The sequence below is a fragment of the Vanellus vanellus genome, assembly GCF_965231255.1.
Source record: "Vanellus vanellus genome assembly, chromosome: 4".
Lineage (NCBI taxonomy): Eukaryota > Metazoa > Chordata > Aves > Charadriiformes > Charadriidae > Vanellus > Vanellus vanellus.
The window spans coordinates 19,082,422-19,097,794 of record NC_138909.1 but is presented as its reverse complement, the minus strand read 5'-3'; the positions used below and the strand labels follow the sequence as shown (position 1 = coordinate 19,097,794).

At 46.2% G+C, this 15,373-nt stretch overlaps 3 protein-coding genes across 5 annotated transcripts in view; 1 reads left to right on the top strand and 2 right to left on the bottom strand.

Moving 5' to 3' along the window:
- Positions 1–2,086, top strand: part of LOC309671733 (kelch-like protein 8) — a gene marked incomplete at its 5' end in the record, with an annotated part of 85,778 nt that extends 83,692 nt beyond the window's left edge. For all 3 annotated transcript variants that reach the window (XM_082483026.1, XM_082483025.1, XM_082483024.1), the window contains one exon: positions 851–2,086. In XM_082483026.1, coding sequence (XP_082339152.1) covers positions 851–974 — 124 coding nt within the window. In that variant the 3' untranslated portion in view covers positions 975–2,086. The remainder of the gene's footprint in view (positions 1–850) is intronic.
- LOC309671545 (kelch-like protein 8) overlaps positions 1–15,373 on the bottom strand; it is a gene marked incomplete at its 5' end in the record, with an annotated part of 659,404 nt that overhangs the window by 328,918 nt on the left and 315,113 nt on the right. The gene's annotated exons all lie outside the window — the stretch shown is intronic.
- LOC309671206 (AF4/FMR2 family member 1-like) overlaps positions 14,148–15,373 on the bottom strand; it is a gene marked incomplete at its 5' end in the record, with an annotated part of 39,304 nt that continues 38,078 nt past the window's right edge. The window contains one exon of the mRNA XM_082482411.1: positions 14,148–14,512. Coding sequence (XP_082338537.1) covers positions 14,391–14,512 — 122 coding nt within the window. The 3' untranslated portion in view covers positions 14,148–14,390. The remainder of the gene's footprint in view (positions 14,513–15,373) is intronic.

The window sequence follows — 15,373 nt, the reverse complement described above, 5'->3', positions numbered from 1 at the left end:
AAAAAATGGACGAAGCAAGAAGTCTTGAGGCATTGCCAAGGACAGCTCCTGATAACAAATAAAAGAAGGCCTTGAAAGGCGGCTGAAACCAACCCTGCAGTCTGGACAGAGACCAAAAAGAAAAACTGAGTCTGCGCAGGGACAAAAGGTTACTTGAAGTGATGAAGAAGAATTTGCAGCCTTCATCCTCAAGACCCTCAGCGACCACCACCACAAAGCATTGCGCAAGCGCAGTTAGGAGGAGTTTATGAAAATGACTTCTTAAAGCTAATTTTAATACGAAGCGGGGATAGGTTATGCATATGTATAGCCGTATTAAGAGATCTTATGATTATGTAAAAAGTACCATATATATTTGAGAAGGCCGCTGCATTGAGTGCGCGCCGTCAGTGGAGTGAGACTCCCGGGCCGCCCAGCGCTGTTTTGCTTGCTGCCGCTTGCTAATAAATACTCCAAATTTTAATTGACTCTGTCTCACGTCAATTTTGCGAGATCAACATATTACATCCATGACTAGCGATGCAGGAGTGCTGCTTATGCCATTAGGTTCTTCTTGTAAATAAATATTCTTGTAAATAAAAAAAGCACTACCTCCTCCTCCTTCTTTCCGTCCTTTGTTCTCTTCCCTTCGCTCAATAAGAATCTACATTCTTCTGGTTGTTTCAACCCAATTTTGCACTAAATTTACCAGACAAATAATGAGCATAAACTAGCAAGGTATATTTTGCACAGACTATATAACTAGGCTGTATAATAGAATTTCAGACACAGAAAAGAAATACTTTCCGCTTGCTCAGAAAGAACGGGAACTTATTTTTCTTTTTTTTTTTTCCTCTGCCATCTTCTTTAGGTGGGAACTCGTCGGCCCTGTGTCACACTGCAGGGCAGGGGCAGGCGTGGCTGTGTGCTCTTGTCTCAGCAGCCAGATCCGGGACGTGGGCCAAGGATCCAGCAATGTTGTTGACTGCATGTGAGCTCTGCTGCCTCCTCCAAATTCCAGAGGAACGATAGGAAGGGAGGCACTGCGGAGCTTTTAAACACCGTGTTTTGTATGGTAGGTTAAGAAATGCAAACAATACATTTTCTTTGTGAAGATGTTACCTCCTGCAACTGTAAAGCTTTTGGTGGCTTTCTATCAGTAGTGATACGGAAAAGTCTGTGAAAACATGGAATAAAAGTATAACTCACAGGAGAAAACCTGCCAAGAGCTGCAATCATCCCATTTTTGAGAAGCTGTAATTTCAGAATCATTTGAGGCAACTGGTACAGGGACTCATTATTGAACTGTAAACCAGGCATGGGGTGAGGAGAGAGAGCAGCAGTTAGTACTGCTGAGCCTTACCCAACAGCCCTGCTACGCATTTTCTGAAGGACTCGAGTGCCATTTAATGTAACTTATTTTCGGGAATGTAGTCTTAAACATTTCCTAATTGTGTAAGAGCTTTGTAACACAAAGCGTCTCAAGTTTTAGAAGGTAACGACATCCCTGTTGCACACTAAGAGAAGTGGAGCAGAGAAGTTCACTGCCCATGTCCGAAGGGACTGCTGGCAGCAGTGGAAATAGCAGGTACTTGGTCTGAAACCTGTCTTTCAATGTACTTTCTCAAGCTAATATACTCGTTAGAAAGCTGAAAAGATTCTTGACCTGAGCTTACCCACTAGAATACTGGGATTCTCAAGTCTTCAAATAAAATTTGTAGTAACTACCCCCCCAAAGGCAAGTTTCTGTTGAGAGGTCATTCCTGAAGTAACGAGTGTAATTTGTCCTACTTTAAGATGGCAGTGTGTGAAAATGTCAGCTTCAGAGGTGTCCGAGTCACCATTTTTATACAAAATGGAAACATACGGTAAAAGTTGCAGTATTCTGTAAAGACCTTTAAATGCAGTTCTAGGAGATGACATGTCCATTTTCAGTAGCCAGTAGCAACTCAGTGGTAATTCTAGAGGTACAGGCTCTTTTAAGATAGTTAAGCCTCAAAACAGATGACTTAAAGCTTCTATAAGCCAAAGAGAATCAGCAACAAAAAGAATTGGAAATAAACCAGTACTTACACGAAAAATTGAAATATGAACTTGACAGTGTTGTGTACAAGGTTCTGTTGTTACGCATTCAGAAGCCCTGTATTCCAAGTAACGTCCAGCTGGAAAGACTGCACATTGCTGTTCCTGCATCACCGCGAACAGACCGACAACTGACAATCCTTTGTGACCAAAGTTTGTTCCAAGTGACGAGGGAGAGCAGCAAACTTCTCTGCACGCAGTAGCAGGGAAGAGGCAGGGCAGTACGACCATAAGGTACAATCACGTTTCGCTGTTGAGTTACTATCATTTAGCTTTTCTGTTTCAAATGGCTTTGCACTTTGGTAGCACCCAGGGACAAAGTGGACGGTACTGTAAATAATGAAACATTGCAATAAAACATTTGTACTTCAAAGCACCTTGTTTCTAGCATGACTGGAGCATGCTATTGTGGGGAAAGGTTAAAACAATGAGTCTTTTTTGGTTTCTGCAGAGTATAATTCCCAACCGGAAGCCTTTGTCAGCAGAGAAAATCCTGCGTTACGGCTGCAAACCATACCACCCTGCTCCTGCCCTTGCCCCCAGGCAAGGATGTTGACACCGTTGTGGCTCTTGACCTGGCTAGGAGGGCTGGAACCAAGAGGTGCAGGTTCCCTCTCTGGAAACAAACACGTTTTTCTATGGATGTCCTGGATAACACTAAAACTTGAGGGGGAGTGGGGGGAAGATTTTCCACAAAGTAGTACTGACTGTGAAACCAAGCTGCCTGGGGGTGCTGTGTGCCAGTTGATACTTTTCTCCTCTTGATGGGAAAGTGCTAGCACCCAAGGGTGCAGCCTGTGAATAACTCACACGCATCCGGACCACACTGACAGCCGCCGCCTTCCAGGCACCAAAGGGAGACGTGCGTGTTCAGCAGGGAAATAAGGTTACAGCAAATGCAGTGGGATTCCCTGCGGTGTGGGAGGAGCTCTGCTGTCAACCCCATAGCTGGAAATCAAGTGGCACTAGGGCTGAACACGATTGTAAGACAGACACTTCTCTTGTAGTTCAATTCGTACGCAACCCTCCCCCCAACATTATTTGTGCTCGGGCTTCCGAGGCGTATTGTTAAGGGCTGGCAGGAAAACTGCAGAAAAGGTTTACAAGGAACAACCCTCTTGCCAGTATAGCGGTGTCCACGTTATTAATCTTAGATAGCACCAGAACTACAAATATTTTGTGCAGAACTGTTTTTAGAAACATTATTGCTGGAAATGTGTTAATGATGTCAAAATATCAAAAATAAAAAAAAGCGTAGGATTACTGTGGCAACAAAGTAATGACTTACCTGCATATAAAGCCCTCGTAATTTAACACCAGCAAACTCGTTTTTCTTCTTACTGGCAACAGGATAATGATGACAAAGAAGTACCCCACCCCCCCAAGGCTGAGGGGAGAATGTAGCCCACCCTGGCTCCCCGTGGTGAGGCAGCCCTCCAGTGGCAGCATCGTCTCCGCATCGTCTAATTTAGACGTCTAACTCCCACCGCATCGTCTAATTTAGAACTAAACTCGGGATTTGCTATAGCAAAGTATTTAAACATCCAAGCTCAGGAAATCGTGCATCATGTTTAGATGCAACTTCTGATCCCAAATGATCCCGAATCCCAAATTGTTACTGCTTCTGTTAATGTTTTTCCTGCACCTAAAAGCCTTGAACTGACCCATAAAAATCATGAACCCAAAGATGTCCGTTAGAACATCCTTTAAACACATAGAAAAAATCAGTTTGTAAGAATCAAGTGCGGTCACAGTTACTCACGTCCAAGTTTCCAGCCTGCTGATTTGAACACCGTCATGGGTTTCTGGGAGGAGCAAGACCAGACTCGACCACTCCCGACCAGCCCCCTTGGCCCTGTATCTCCAGTCACACTGGTGTGCAGCCAGTGCTTACGGGTCACCCTGCTGCCGCCCCAGCTTCTGGGACATGTCGCCTCCCATCTCAGCTCTCCTGCTGCCTCACAGCAGCCTTCACGCACGCCGCTGCTCCTCACCTCAGGACTTGGGACTGTGGCTTCCCAATTCCTTCCAAACCGTACGGCTGCCAAGGGCCACGCGTTGTGTTTGTCTTCAGGACATTTTAGTCTGAGCACTTTTACGTATGGAAGATCAATACAAAGACAAAGATTTCTCTTTAAGTCAGGTTTCTGTTTGCTACATTAAAATAGTAATTTCTGATTGTATTTTTTTCAGGACACGCCATAACACCATGATGATGCAAGGATCTTGCATGTCTTCGTGTTTATTTCAATTTTGTAAATCATGTCTTCTCAAAATAATCTTAAATTCATACCTTATTGTTTACATTCAAAGAGGGTTGTGAGAATTTGGTTATACTTTCACAGCTTTGATTACTTTTTAATATTGCCGTTCCCCAAAGCCATCTCATTCCTAAGAGAGCCACGCTTGCAGCAAAACTGCTAAAACATTCAGACGTGGACAGAAGACTTTAGAAGGCAACGCATGTGCTACTTGCATATTTTAAACCATAAACAAAATACACGCATGCACTCTTAATCCCATCGGAAAGACTATTTCCGCCTGTTTGAACAGGGGTGGAGAGAAAATTATTTCACCGAAAGGTCTGCCTGTAGAGGGGGATGCAGCCCTGCAACCAACCAAGCGTTCGCAGAGGGTTTGCGCGCACCCTGTGTTTACGCAGCACAACCAACAGGCAACCAACCCACTGCCTCGGGCTGCTGCAGGGAAGCAGGAGGTAACAAGGATGCCAGCCAGGCGCTGGAGGGATCCCGTGTCTGTCTCCAGGATCTGCTTTCACCTACAGTGGGATCCGGAGGCAGTTATTCCAGCGTCAGCGTTCTTAACCCTCGCAGCATGCACGCACGTAGGGAGACTGAACACATCAGGCACAATTTACTCATCAGAACCCAGGAACTTTTCTTGCTCCTTGTCTTGGTAAGACACTTTTTTTAGAGCAGTGGGAAGGTAATTAAATAAAAGCACAGTTGCCACCAGCATGACTTGCAGCAGGCTCTGAAACCAGCACTCTGTGCTCAATCCGACTGCATTCAAGTGCCAGCAAGAGAGATGCAGACAATCCAGCAGCAGTAAGACTGTCAAAGCCCCAGGAAATTTTATGAGATTACTTTGCTGCTCTGAGCTTGTGTATGCACTTCCCTAAAGTCGGGATGCCTTCCTGCATCCCAACTGCATGACCTCAGTTCTGTGTCTCACCGCCACTTGCAACAACATTTTGACTCTGGAGTGATTCCACCTCTTATAGGAGTTAGAAATGAGCTGCATGAGAAAATTCCTGTCAACAGGCAAAACCATCTACAAACCGCAAACACTGAGGAACGGGGGCAGGCCCCGTCGACTCGGGGAAACTCCTAAGTAAAGAAAGGTTTGTTAAAGATGAAATTGAGTGCTCAAAATGCAACCCTGATGGCGCAGCTTCCCAACAACTCCAGCCCAATGTAACCGCCCTGAACCACAATGAGAAACAGAAGCGGTTGTGTTTCCCTCGTTTGCTGCCTGTCTGCTCCGTCTGCTGAGACTGCTGCAGGATGCTCCGTGTGATCTTGTGTGATGGGACCACGGCTGCGACACCAAATGACACGGGGACCCATTTTACAAATAAGTTGTCATCGGGTGATAAAAATTCAGCCAATTAACCTGGTCAAGCTTAAGTAGAACAAACGCTTGGAAAGTCCGTAACTCCATATTAGTCCCACAGTTAAATGGGGCTTTCTATCTTCATTTAGGCTGAAACTGCTTTTAAAACTATTTTGAACACCGCTGCAGTGCACATTTCTGCAAACCCAAGTACTCTATTCCAGACGCTCCACTTAAATTTTTTTGCTGGCTGCTTTTACCACATCTGTATTTATTTTCTGAACCTTTGCATGTTCTCTTGACTGGAACTGGCAGCAAATAAAGCACTCTTAGCCAGGAGATGAACCTTATATTTGTAATTCTTTCCTGGCTCTGTCAGCATGGTTGGTGTTGCTGCCACTTCACGGCATTTTAACGCAATTCCTTGGATTCCAGTTTCATTTTCAACATGTTCCAGCACACACACACACACAAAAAGTCAACAGGCAGCTTTGTAATTTCTGCCATGTGACTTGTCTGGTCTGCAGGGATTATCGTGTTCCATCACTTCAAGCAAAAAGCCCATGCAGATACACACCTGCCATAAGTTTTGCACTGAAATGGTGACTCAATCTTTCAATGAGTGCACACAACCTACATCAGGTGGTGCGGCAGCCAGCGTCCTGACAGAGATAATAAGACACATGTACACTGGGCTGTGATGAAGAGAATGCACGCGTGCGTGGCTACGGCTGCCTGCCTGACTTCTGAAGCGCCCCTGCTACCTGGCAGCGTCCCACAGGATAATTTCTCTGATGCTTATTAAATTAACGGTCTTGAAAATTAATAGTCTAAGCTTGCAAGTACACAGCTACAGCCATTCCTGGGAGTGGCGGCGAGGCTTGGCTCTGGTTCAATAGCCAACGAGAAACATTTTTGTGTCCTTATTTGCTTGATGGGTAAGACTTAACTTGGGCCAAGAATCGTAAGCAAATTATCTTCCCCTACACACATTTTCAGTACACCTAACTCAGCACGGGCTGCTGGAAGAAAGTAATTGCAAAGCCGTGAACTGTCCTGACACAGTCCAAGTCAGATCTCCAAATGAACAGCCGCCAGATGAAACAAACAGCACATTACAGCTGCCAATATCAGTGCATTTAGATGTCACATTGTCATTGCACGTTAAGCCACATGGCAACTTTCTCCTCCTGCTTCTCACTTTTCTTTTGTCCAAGCAGGTGCCAGCTCCCCAGCCAAAATCTTGGTGAATGCAGGACAGAAAGGACAGGAATGGAAAAGCAGAGCCAAAGAGCCCTTCTTTCTTCCTGTCCTCAGTGGACATCCTAGCTGCTCTCGCTACTCCCATTTGGTTCCCAAGGTCTCCCTTTTACCTCCGAGAGACTGCCATGCCTCTCTCTCTCTCACCGCTTCTTTCCCAGCAACTCACACCTTGGTCTGCTTCCCCCCAGGCTGGTTTCCTTGCTTTTTAATCACTCCACACCTGATGTGGGTTGCTGGAGCACCCCTACACCAGCTAACCATAATCCATCTTATCTAATTACCGCCAAAGATCTACGAGTTCACGCTTCCCCAAGGGCCAGCCCCTCTGGCTCCACACACTCTCTTTTCCTCCTTGCAACGCCTGCACACACACGCACTTTGGCTTTCAGACAAAGCCCATTTCACCTTGGCACCAACGCTGCTCCAAGGCATGCCAACAACGCTGCTCCAAGGCGTGCCGACACTCCCTCCACCACAGCCTCTCAGAGGGGAAAAAGGAAAGCTGATGTGAGCATACACTTGCCCTGCTCTGTAAAGCCAGTGGCCACAGAAACACACAGCCCAGCCCTGCTGAAGTTGTTAGCTGGGGCACTGCTATCTCCAACCCCTTGGGGTTATGCTGAGATTCATCCCCCTGCACTCATGTGCTGCTGATTCACACCTACTGATGACTGGGCTTTAGCAGAAGGTTAGTTACTGCCCTTAATTAAAGTCTTCCTCACCGAAAGAAGGTCAAAGCTGTCAGACAAAAGGCACCAGTAAACCAAAAGACTAATTCTGTTTTCTTTTTCGGGTTATAAACCAAAAGACAGAGGGCAGCATCGGACTACTATGCATGTACCATTAGAGGAGAGAAAAAAAGGAAAATACATACGTACCAGGTATCTAGAGCTTCTGAAGACACTTGTGCCAGTAAAACATACCCCACACTCAGGCAAAATAAATGGGATTTGGAAACACGCTTGAATATTTTGCCAGAGCAGTACTTACAAAAATGAATCCCATCATCACGGTCTCATCAGGATGAACACCCAAATTTCAAACTTCAAGGTTAAAAAACCTGAAATGCAACATTTTGATATCTTCCCTCAAAAAAGCGGCAATGAGGTGAAGGCAGTGACAAGTTTGTGCTGTCGAATATTTTAAGAAATGCAACTGCATACCAAGGAAGATGCGTGGCATGATCACAAATTGCATGGCCACACCAGCCCTCGCCTCCGAGCAAAGCTGCACCCAGGGGCTGTGCTTGTGCAACTGTGCGTGAGCAGAGCACAGAGGAGGGCGAGACATCTCAGCAAAACAAGAAACACCCCCTCCCCCAGGCAGCTCGCTTTTAATTTCGTCTTTACAATTTTCACCAACATCTCTTTCATCTGAAGAACTTGAAGACAAACAAGTCAAAATTCATATTTTAATTTTATATATACATACACACACACGCAGCAATTCATCCTCAATACAGAAGACAAACAAAAGATTGGTGGCACAGTATCTTTGGGGAGATTTTTTTTTTTTTTAAGCTGTATCACACATCTGATTTTTATCTTTTTCATGGACTATAAAAGGCAGATACTTCTAATTCACAGAAGCCTCAGAGTGTGGATTCAGTGCTGAAGCCAAACACATCAGTCTCCTCCCCTCACTTATTTGCACATCTTTACCCACTGGAGACTCCATTTTGCAAGAGGTTTGGCGTCCTCATTTCTCCATGGGGCTCTAAGACGTCGCACCTCTTCCGTCACTGGGCCACCGCGGTGTGCCAGCACGGGAAGAGCTGCTGCGAGAGGGATGACTGGCGTGTCACTCCCCACGGGACATGGACCATTTAACAGATTTAAGACCAATGTTCTGTGCTCAGGAAACCTGACAGTTACTTTTTAAGGACGTTCTCACTGAGAATTGCAGTTTTATTTACACTCTAAGATGATGCCTAAAGCGGGGTGAAAAAAGAAAAATCCCAACCCTGTATGGTAACAGTTGAAATAGAAATCCCACAGAAATGACCCAGAAATGCAAGGCTGGCAGCTGAACAGACGGGCAGTGGCTTGACCAGCATGCCACAATTCACGTACTGCCCAGAGACCTGATGACACGAGTCCTGCCAGCGCCCACCGCACTACCGTACACATTCACATCGCAAAGAAAACACCACCCACAAAACCTTCAGCTCCTGCTCTGCTTTGCAGATTGCATCTTGCTCAACTCTCTCTCCCAACGCCCTCCGGAAAAATAAGACAAAGCAAAAGCCTAACTAGCTCTTCTCTGAACAGCGAGGAAAGCTCATGAGCAAGTTCAGAGCCTGCTGCACCTCACGTGTAACAAGCAAAAAATTGCACAGATTGGAGCAACTTTCAGAAATACCTTTCAGCTGCCACAGACCACATACGGGCTGATACACGGCTTCAACTATTGAAAGAGAACAGAAAAAAGCTATCGGTTGGGATGCAGTTTGGCTGGCTCAACAGAAGCGGACAACATTGCTGTATTGCTATGATAGGAAATGCTGGACCCAAAGAAAACCTTAAGTTCAGCAATACTGAGTAGGAGAGGAGAAAAACCCAGTGGGAATTCCAGGAACCCTGTACCTTGACAAAACACATCGCAAACCAGCAGTGATCGCACGCTGCCATTGTAACATGCACGAGTCCTTGTTTCAGGAACGCAAAGTTTACAGAAACACATTCAGAAATGCTGATGATGGCCCAGGAACACTGTTGGTTTTGGGTAGTGACGGGGGTCAGTAAAAGTGCAATTAATATAAAGAAAGCACAGGCTGCCAATGGGCTATTTTAGTGTTTGGAGAGCAGCATAGGGCTGAGAAACTGCCAAAAATAACATTTGCCTTTGAAAAGGGTAAGCCAAGCCAAAGAGAGAAAGCAAGCTAATCTATAACGTATAACAAACCTCAACTTAAACACAGTTGCAAAATTAGGTTTGGTCAATAAAGGCTCAATAAATAACCAAACTACAACAACAAAATATTCTTGGAAAACCACCCCAAAATATTTTTGACCCTTTTAGCCAAGGGGGGGCGCTGCCCCAGGGCAGAAAGATGAGCAGGATGGTCAAAACTTGCTGCAGCCCCATGGCCTCCTGCTCCCCCTTCTCACGCCCTGTCTTTTGGATGACCTCCCTGCTGGCACATCGTACGCCCTTCCTCTGCATCCCTCCTTCCACTCCCCATCTCCATTCCCACCTCCAAAACTAACCCTCCTTGCTTTTGCCTCAAGCAAGGAGTGTGTGAAACATACTTTTTGGGGCACAAGGGGGTAGGAAATGGTGGGACAGAGGACGAGAGCGACACAGGAAAACCAGCTCCACCCTGGCCGGCAGACAGGACAGCTCGTGTCCAATTACCCCTCACGACCCACCGAAACCAGAACAAAATTCACAGATGCTTAATCCACATACATACGTCCACAACCACAAGCTATCTTCCCGTCCTCTTTTCTTACCCTCCACGCACCTTTTAATCAGCCTGGGGCTGACCTGGTTTCATGCCACTTGAAACACTAATTGATGGCAGTGAATCGAGTCCCAGTCCCACCTCGCCTGAGCAAACACGCCACCGAGCTCCTCCTGTCTAGTCTGTAGCTAAAAATCCCAGCAGATGCTCATCTGGGTACATTTCGGTTTGTTTTTGTTTTGTTTTTTAACTAACTAGGTATTTTTTCCTTTTATTCATACTTCAATTCCAATTTTGCCATTGGGATTTTAAGCGTGCAGTGACCAAAAAAAGTCTACATTGCTATATACATCTGTAACAGCAACATATCTAGTGGGTATTAAAACAGGTTTCAGCATACCCTACAATTTACTACATTAGAAAACCACATCCATTATTAGCAACCATCTTAGGTGCAATGCCTATTGCAGAAAGGACCTGAATGATATGCATGAATTTTAGCACAATCGTGCACAGAGAGATGCAAAAACCATTCTTCCAAGAACAGTTACATTGCCCGACATAAAACAAAAAGTGGGAAAAGCCCCAAACAAGAGTAAGGCCATTGCAAAGAGACCACCCTGCTTAACCAATGAGAAGCAGAGCTACCATGGGGCATGAAATCCTGTGGGATTCCCTGAGGTGAATCCTCCTTGCAGCACTTCAGAAACGTATCCATGAACTCAACTTGAGCAGACCTTCCTCCCAGCACTGTGCCCTGCAACACCTTTGTGGCACACGCAAAGCAGCACGCTTCAACTGCCATTTGTGTGCCCTGTCTCCTTGTTTTCTTATTTAACTTGTTCAACTGCATGAAACCAACCCGTGGGATTTTCCGGTCAGCGAGTGCTCAGAGCCAGGCTCTGGCAGCTCTCAGAAGCTGACCCCAGCACAATCTTCCCTGAATCCCTTTCGGGAGGACAGGAGGCAGATGTCTTGAGGCGTGATCCTCCTGCCACTCTGAGCATCTAGATTTGCACCCATTCTTGTTCCTAAAGGAAAGGACAAGGGGCGATAAACAGGGGAGCAATTGAAACAGACATTTCTTGTATAGAAATTCATCCTTAAACCTCGTTCAGAAGGGAAACACTAAGACCATTCCGAGAGAAAAGGCAAATTACAATTTCTCTACAAAAAGCTGAGAACACGAGGACTCTTGCAACAACTCATAACACAGGCTACTTCATTTATTGTTTATTTCCCCAGATGAATGAATCAACCATTTTGGAAACTCCATCACACACAGGGCAGGAAAAAAGTTATTAACAAGAGGGACATACATCCCCCAAATAAGCTTAAGGTGTACAGATTTATAATGGGAACCAAGAGGGAGGGGAGAGGACAAAACCAAAAACAAGGACATTGCAGTCAGACTTTTGACTTCCTGTTACAGAAGAAATCTTCATCTCCATGTAAGTGGGGCTTTCAGCTATTAAATAAATGGCATCTTAAAAATAGAACATTAGACAATTTCAACACATGTATTATTTCTTCTAAGTAAATATTGCATGGAAATGATGCTGCTTTGCCACCATAGCTGCCTCCTCTCCTTCTGGGACTCAACCATCACCGCTGTTTTTTCTTGGATTCATGGTTTTCTTTCCTAATAGCAAATGCTATTTCCTCCACTGCTATGTTTTGGTTTGGGGGTTGTTTGTGGTTTGTTTTGGGTTTTTTTTGTTTTTTTTTTTTTGTTTTTTTTTTTTAAAAGGCCTGAACAGGCCCAAGTAAAAACAATGAGCATCTTTCCTAACCCTTTGCAGGCCTCTGACCTGGCTCAAGGTTGAAATATGATGGCTTTTTAAAAATTACCTATTATTTAAACAGTCTTCTCCATGACCTGAAACAAAACATAGCTTCCTGCTATGTAGCTTGGTATTGATGCTTCCACAGATCGCTTTTGAAATGAGAGCCTCCAAATAGCCCCCACATGCCTTTGACACGAACTGCCCGTGATCTCCTTTCCTCCGAAGCCCATGGGAATTTGCCCTGGGACTGGGAGCAGCCCTTGCACAACCGCCTCCACATGGTAGCAGAGCGCATGCTGCCTTTTCCCAACCGTAAAGAAGCAAATGCCAATAGTTCATCTGCCTTCACCGGGTGTCTTCTTACCAACTTTGCTTGCCCGACACCCTTGCATTTGCTTTCCTAGGATCAGGACAACAGATTATCACTATCTGGGCAGCAAATTGACCAAAGGGCAGGTGAGGACAGGACCTGGTGCACCCGCGGGCTGCACCGAGTTGGAGGTAGGACAGGAGCAGTTGCACACCCTGCCTCGCGGGTTGCAGCAGGTCCCCCTGGGGCAGGCAAGCTGTGAGCAAGTGGCTCTCCGTTGGGAACCCGGCCTGGCAGCAGGGAGAGAGGTGGGTGTATGCAAGTGAAAGTACTGGGGGGGGGACACACTCATGTCCCTGCTTCACCTTACGCTTACCCCTAACACTCTGCTACGGTTCTGGCAGACTCCGACAGCGGTCTTCAGGTTCAATAAAGCTTTTTTCTTTCCCTCCTCCCCCTCAGCTGGTGATCCTAAGAATAGCTTTGATGGAAGATAAAGTCCGAAGAAGGTATCGACCCTCTAGTCTGGAATTGAGCTCCAAAGTGCACATCAAGACTTCAGGCCAGCTGGCCATCCCTGCGCTTCCTGAGAACAAAACAGTTAATGCTGAGCCCCTCTCTGCCCCTGGCTTACTCAGAGCAGTCTCTCCCCCAGGGAGAAGGAGCACAAGTGAAGTTTGATAGGTAAAACGGGGAGGGGGAGGACATGGACCTTTCTTCCACTGGTTAGGACAGCTTATCCCTGAAATGCACTATGGCTTTTAATAAAGTGAACGTAAAAGGACAGTCCCTTGAAGGTGCGGGAAGACTAAGGCAGGATCCCAGTGGTCTAAGTTGCAGATTTCTAAGTTGCTGGGCCCATGCTGTAGTTTGGTTGAGAAAGAGCAAGTGAGTTATCTCCCACATGAAGGATGCCCTACTTTGGTACCAAATCCTGCTCTTAGATATTCACCGAGACCAGCAATGGTTGCAGGCAAATATCCAAACGCAACATTTGTCTTATGTTCCACATTCAGCCACGTAAACAGAAGCGATTCCTCCCCATGTAACCTCTCAGACTCAGAACAATGTCCAAGCAACCACGGTGACCCAGTACAGCTGTCCACCCCCACCCATTGAAGCGACAATAAGCAACCGGACAAGGAGTCCTCAGTGTGAGCAATGTCCCTCCACCACAGAAGAGGGGTAGAGCTGTTTCCAACCATACCTGGTCATTTTGGCACCCCAGCTGTGTTTGGCTTACAAGCCTTAAACCAAGCAAGACCCTAAGTAACATAGTTCGAGTGCTAAGGGCATGTGTGTGCACGAGTGTGTGGCAAGGAGGAGGACCAGAGCAGCAATGACTTAAAAAGTGAACTTGCAGCGCTGAAGGCAGTGGCTTCCCCCAATTCTCAGGACAGCAGCTGGTTGACAAATGCAAGAGGGTTAGGTTGGAAAGCTGGCAAGGCAGACCAATTTGCTGTTTTTACTGTAACATAATGCTGTTCGGTGCTGATGAGGTTGCTACTTGCCATCTGAGGAACAAAGACACCAAAGATTGCATCCGTGCTTGCAAAAACACTTCTCTGACATGTCTTCTGGGCACACAACTGTTGTGGACTGTGGGATGTTGCGTAATAACGTCTGGAGGCAGATTTCCTTCTTGTCGGGACTTCTTCATGTGTGATTATTGTCCTGCTGGTTATCCGTAATAGAAATGTTTATAGACCATCAATACATTGAGCCATTCAGACAATTTATTGCACTTTGTCGTTTTAAAGGAAGGTGCCATCAACATCGAGGCTTTCCTCCATCTCTTCTTTTTCAAGGCAGCAAAGCGCTACCCTACAAACACCATTCAAAGTTTTTCCAGTGTAACCAGATCCATTCCACCTTAACTTATTTTCCCTTGCAGGTGCTTTGTATCCAACGATTCAACAAGTCAGACTGTTTCTGAGGCTTCAAAAGTGCAAAAAAGTTCAAGGTACTTAACCACCTGGAGCACCAGTTAAGGCGTATTTGTTTCCAGTCTCAGCCACTGTAAACCCTGTCTAGTGTAGCGTACCAGTTCAGTCATGCTACTGTTCAGTGCCAGAGCGCACGTCGCTGTGCCGAGTTCAGCAAAAAACTCTGGAAAAAGGGTAGGGAGAGAGAAAACATGTGGTTGGTTTCACGTAACAGGCATGTCTGACAGGCAAGGGGGCAGCAAGGAGCGACAACAGCAGCACACTGTCAGCCGGCAAGTCCCATTAAACGCATTAATGCAAAGAGCTCAGCAACATTAGAAGGCTGGGAAGCATACCAAGCACACGAGGCAGGGCACATGAGAGGAAAACGTACTCACACACACCTGCATACACTGAACTGCCTCCCCAACCGCTGGGTTTAAAGGGACGTCGAGACTCCATGGTAGGTGGGCAAAAGTTTGGGTGTTCACACATGTGCTGTGTGCTTCCCCCAGATTTTAAACAGGCCAAATTCGAGTGTCTTTCTGAGCAATGCCCAGAAGCACACACAGCTGTCGTTGGACTGGTCCCTCTCCTTCATCCATCCTCAAACGTCGAAGGCATCATGATTTCTCAATTGAGCAGGTTTAAAAATTTGGATAGCTTGGCAGGCTATACAGCCCTGATTTGAGTTGCTTACAGCTGGGCACATCAGGCAGATTTAACAGAGTCCTATCCTGCCACCAAATTCAGGCACCGTGCTCCTCCTCCGGCACAGGCAGAAAATGGATCTTGCAGCATATCTGAACCTGCCGGGAGGTGCTGGCAGGCTAAATGCCCTGCTCTGCGCTGGCAATCATCTCGGCAGGTGACAGTGAGTTACAGGAAATTATCACACCTTTCCAAGACATTGCTGCGTGACCTGCCTTCCAGCAACACGGGCTCACCCCAGTCCCTCCAGCCTCAATCGTCTTGCCAGATACCTTTTGAGAACCTGGCCATTCTCAGCTCTACTTTTTTACACACAAAGATTGAACCTGGAGGC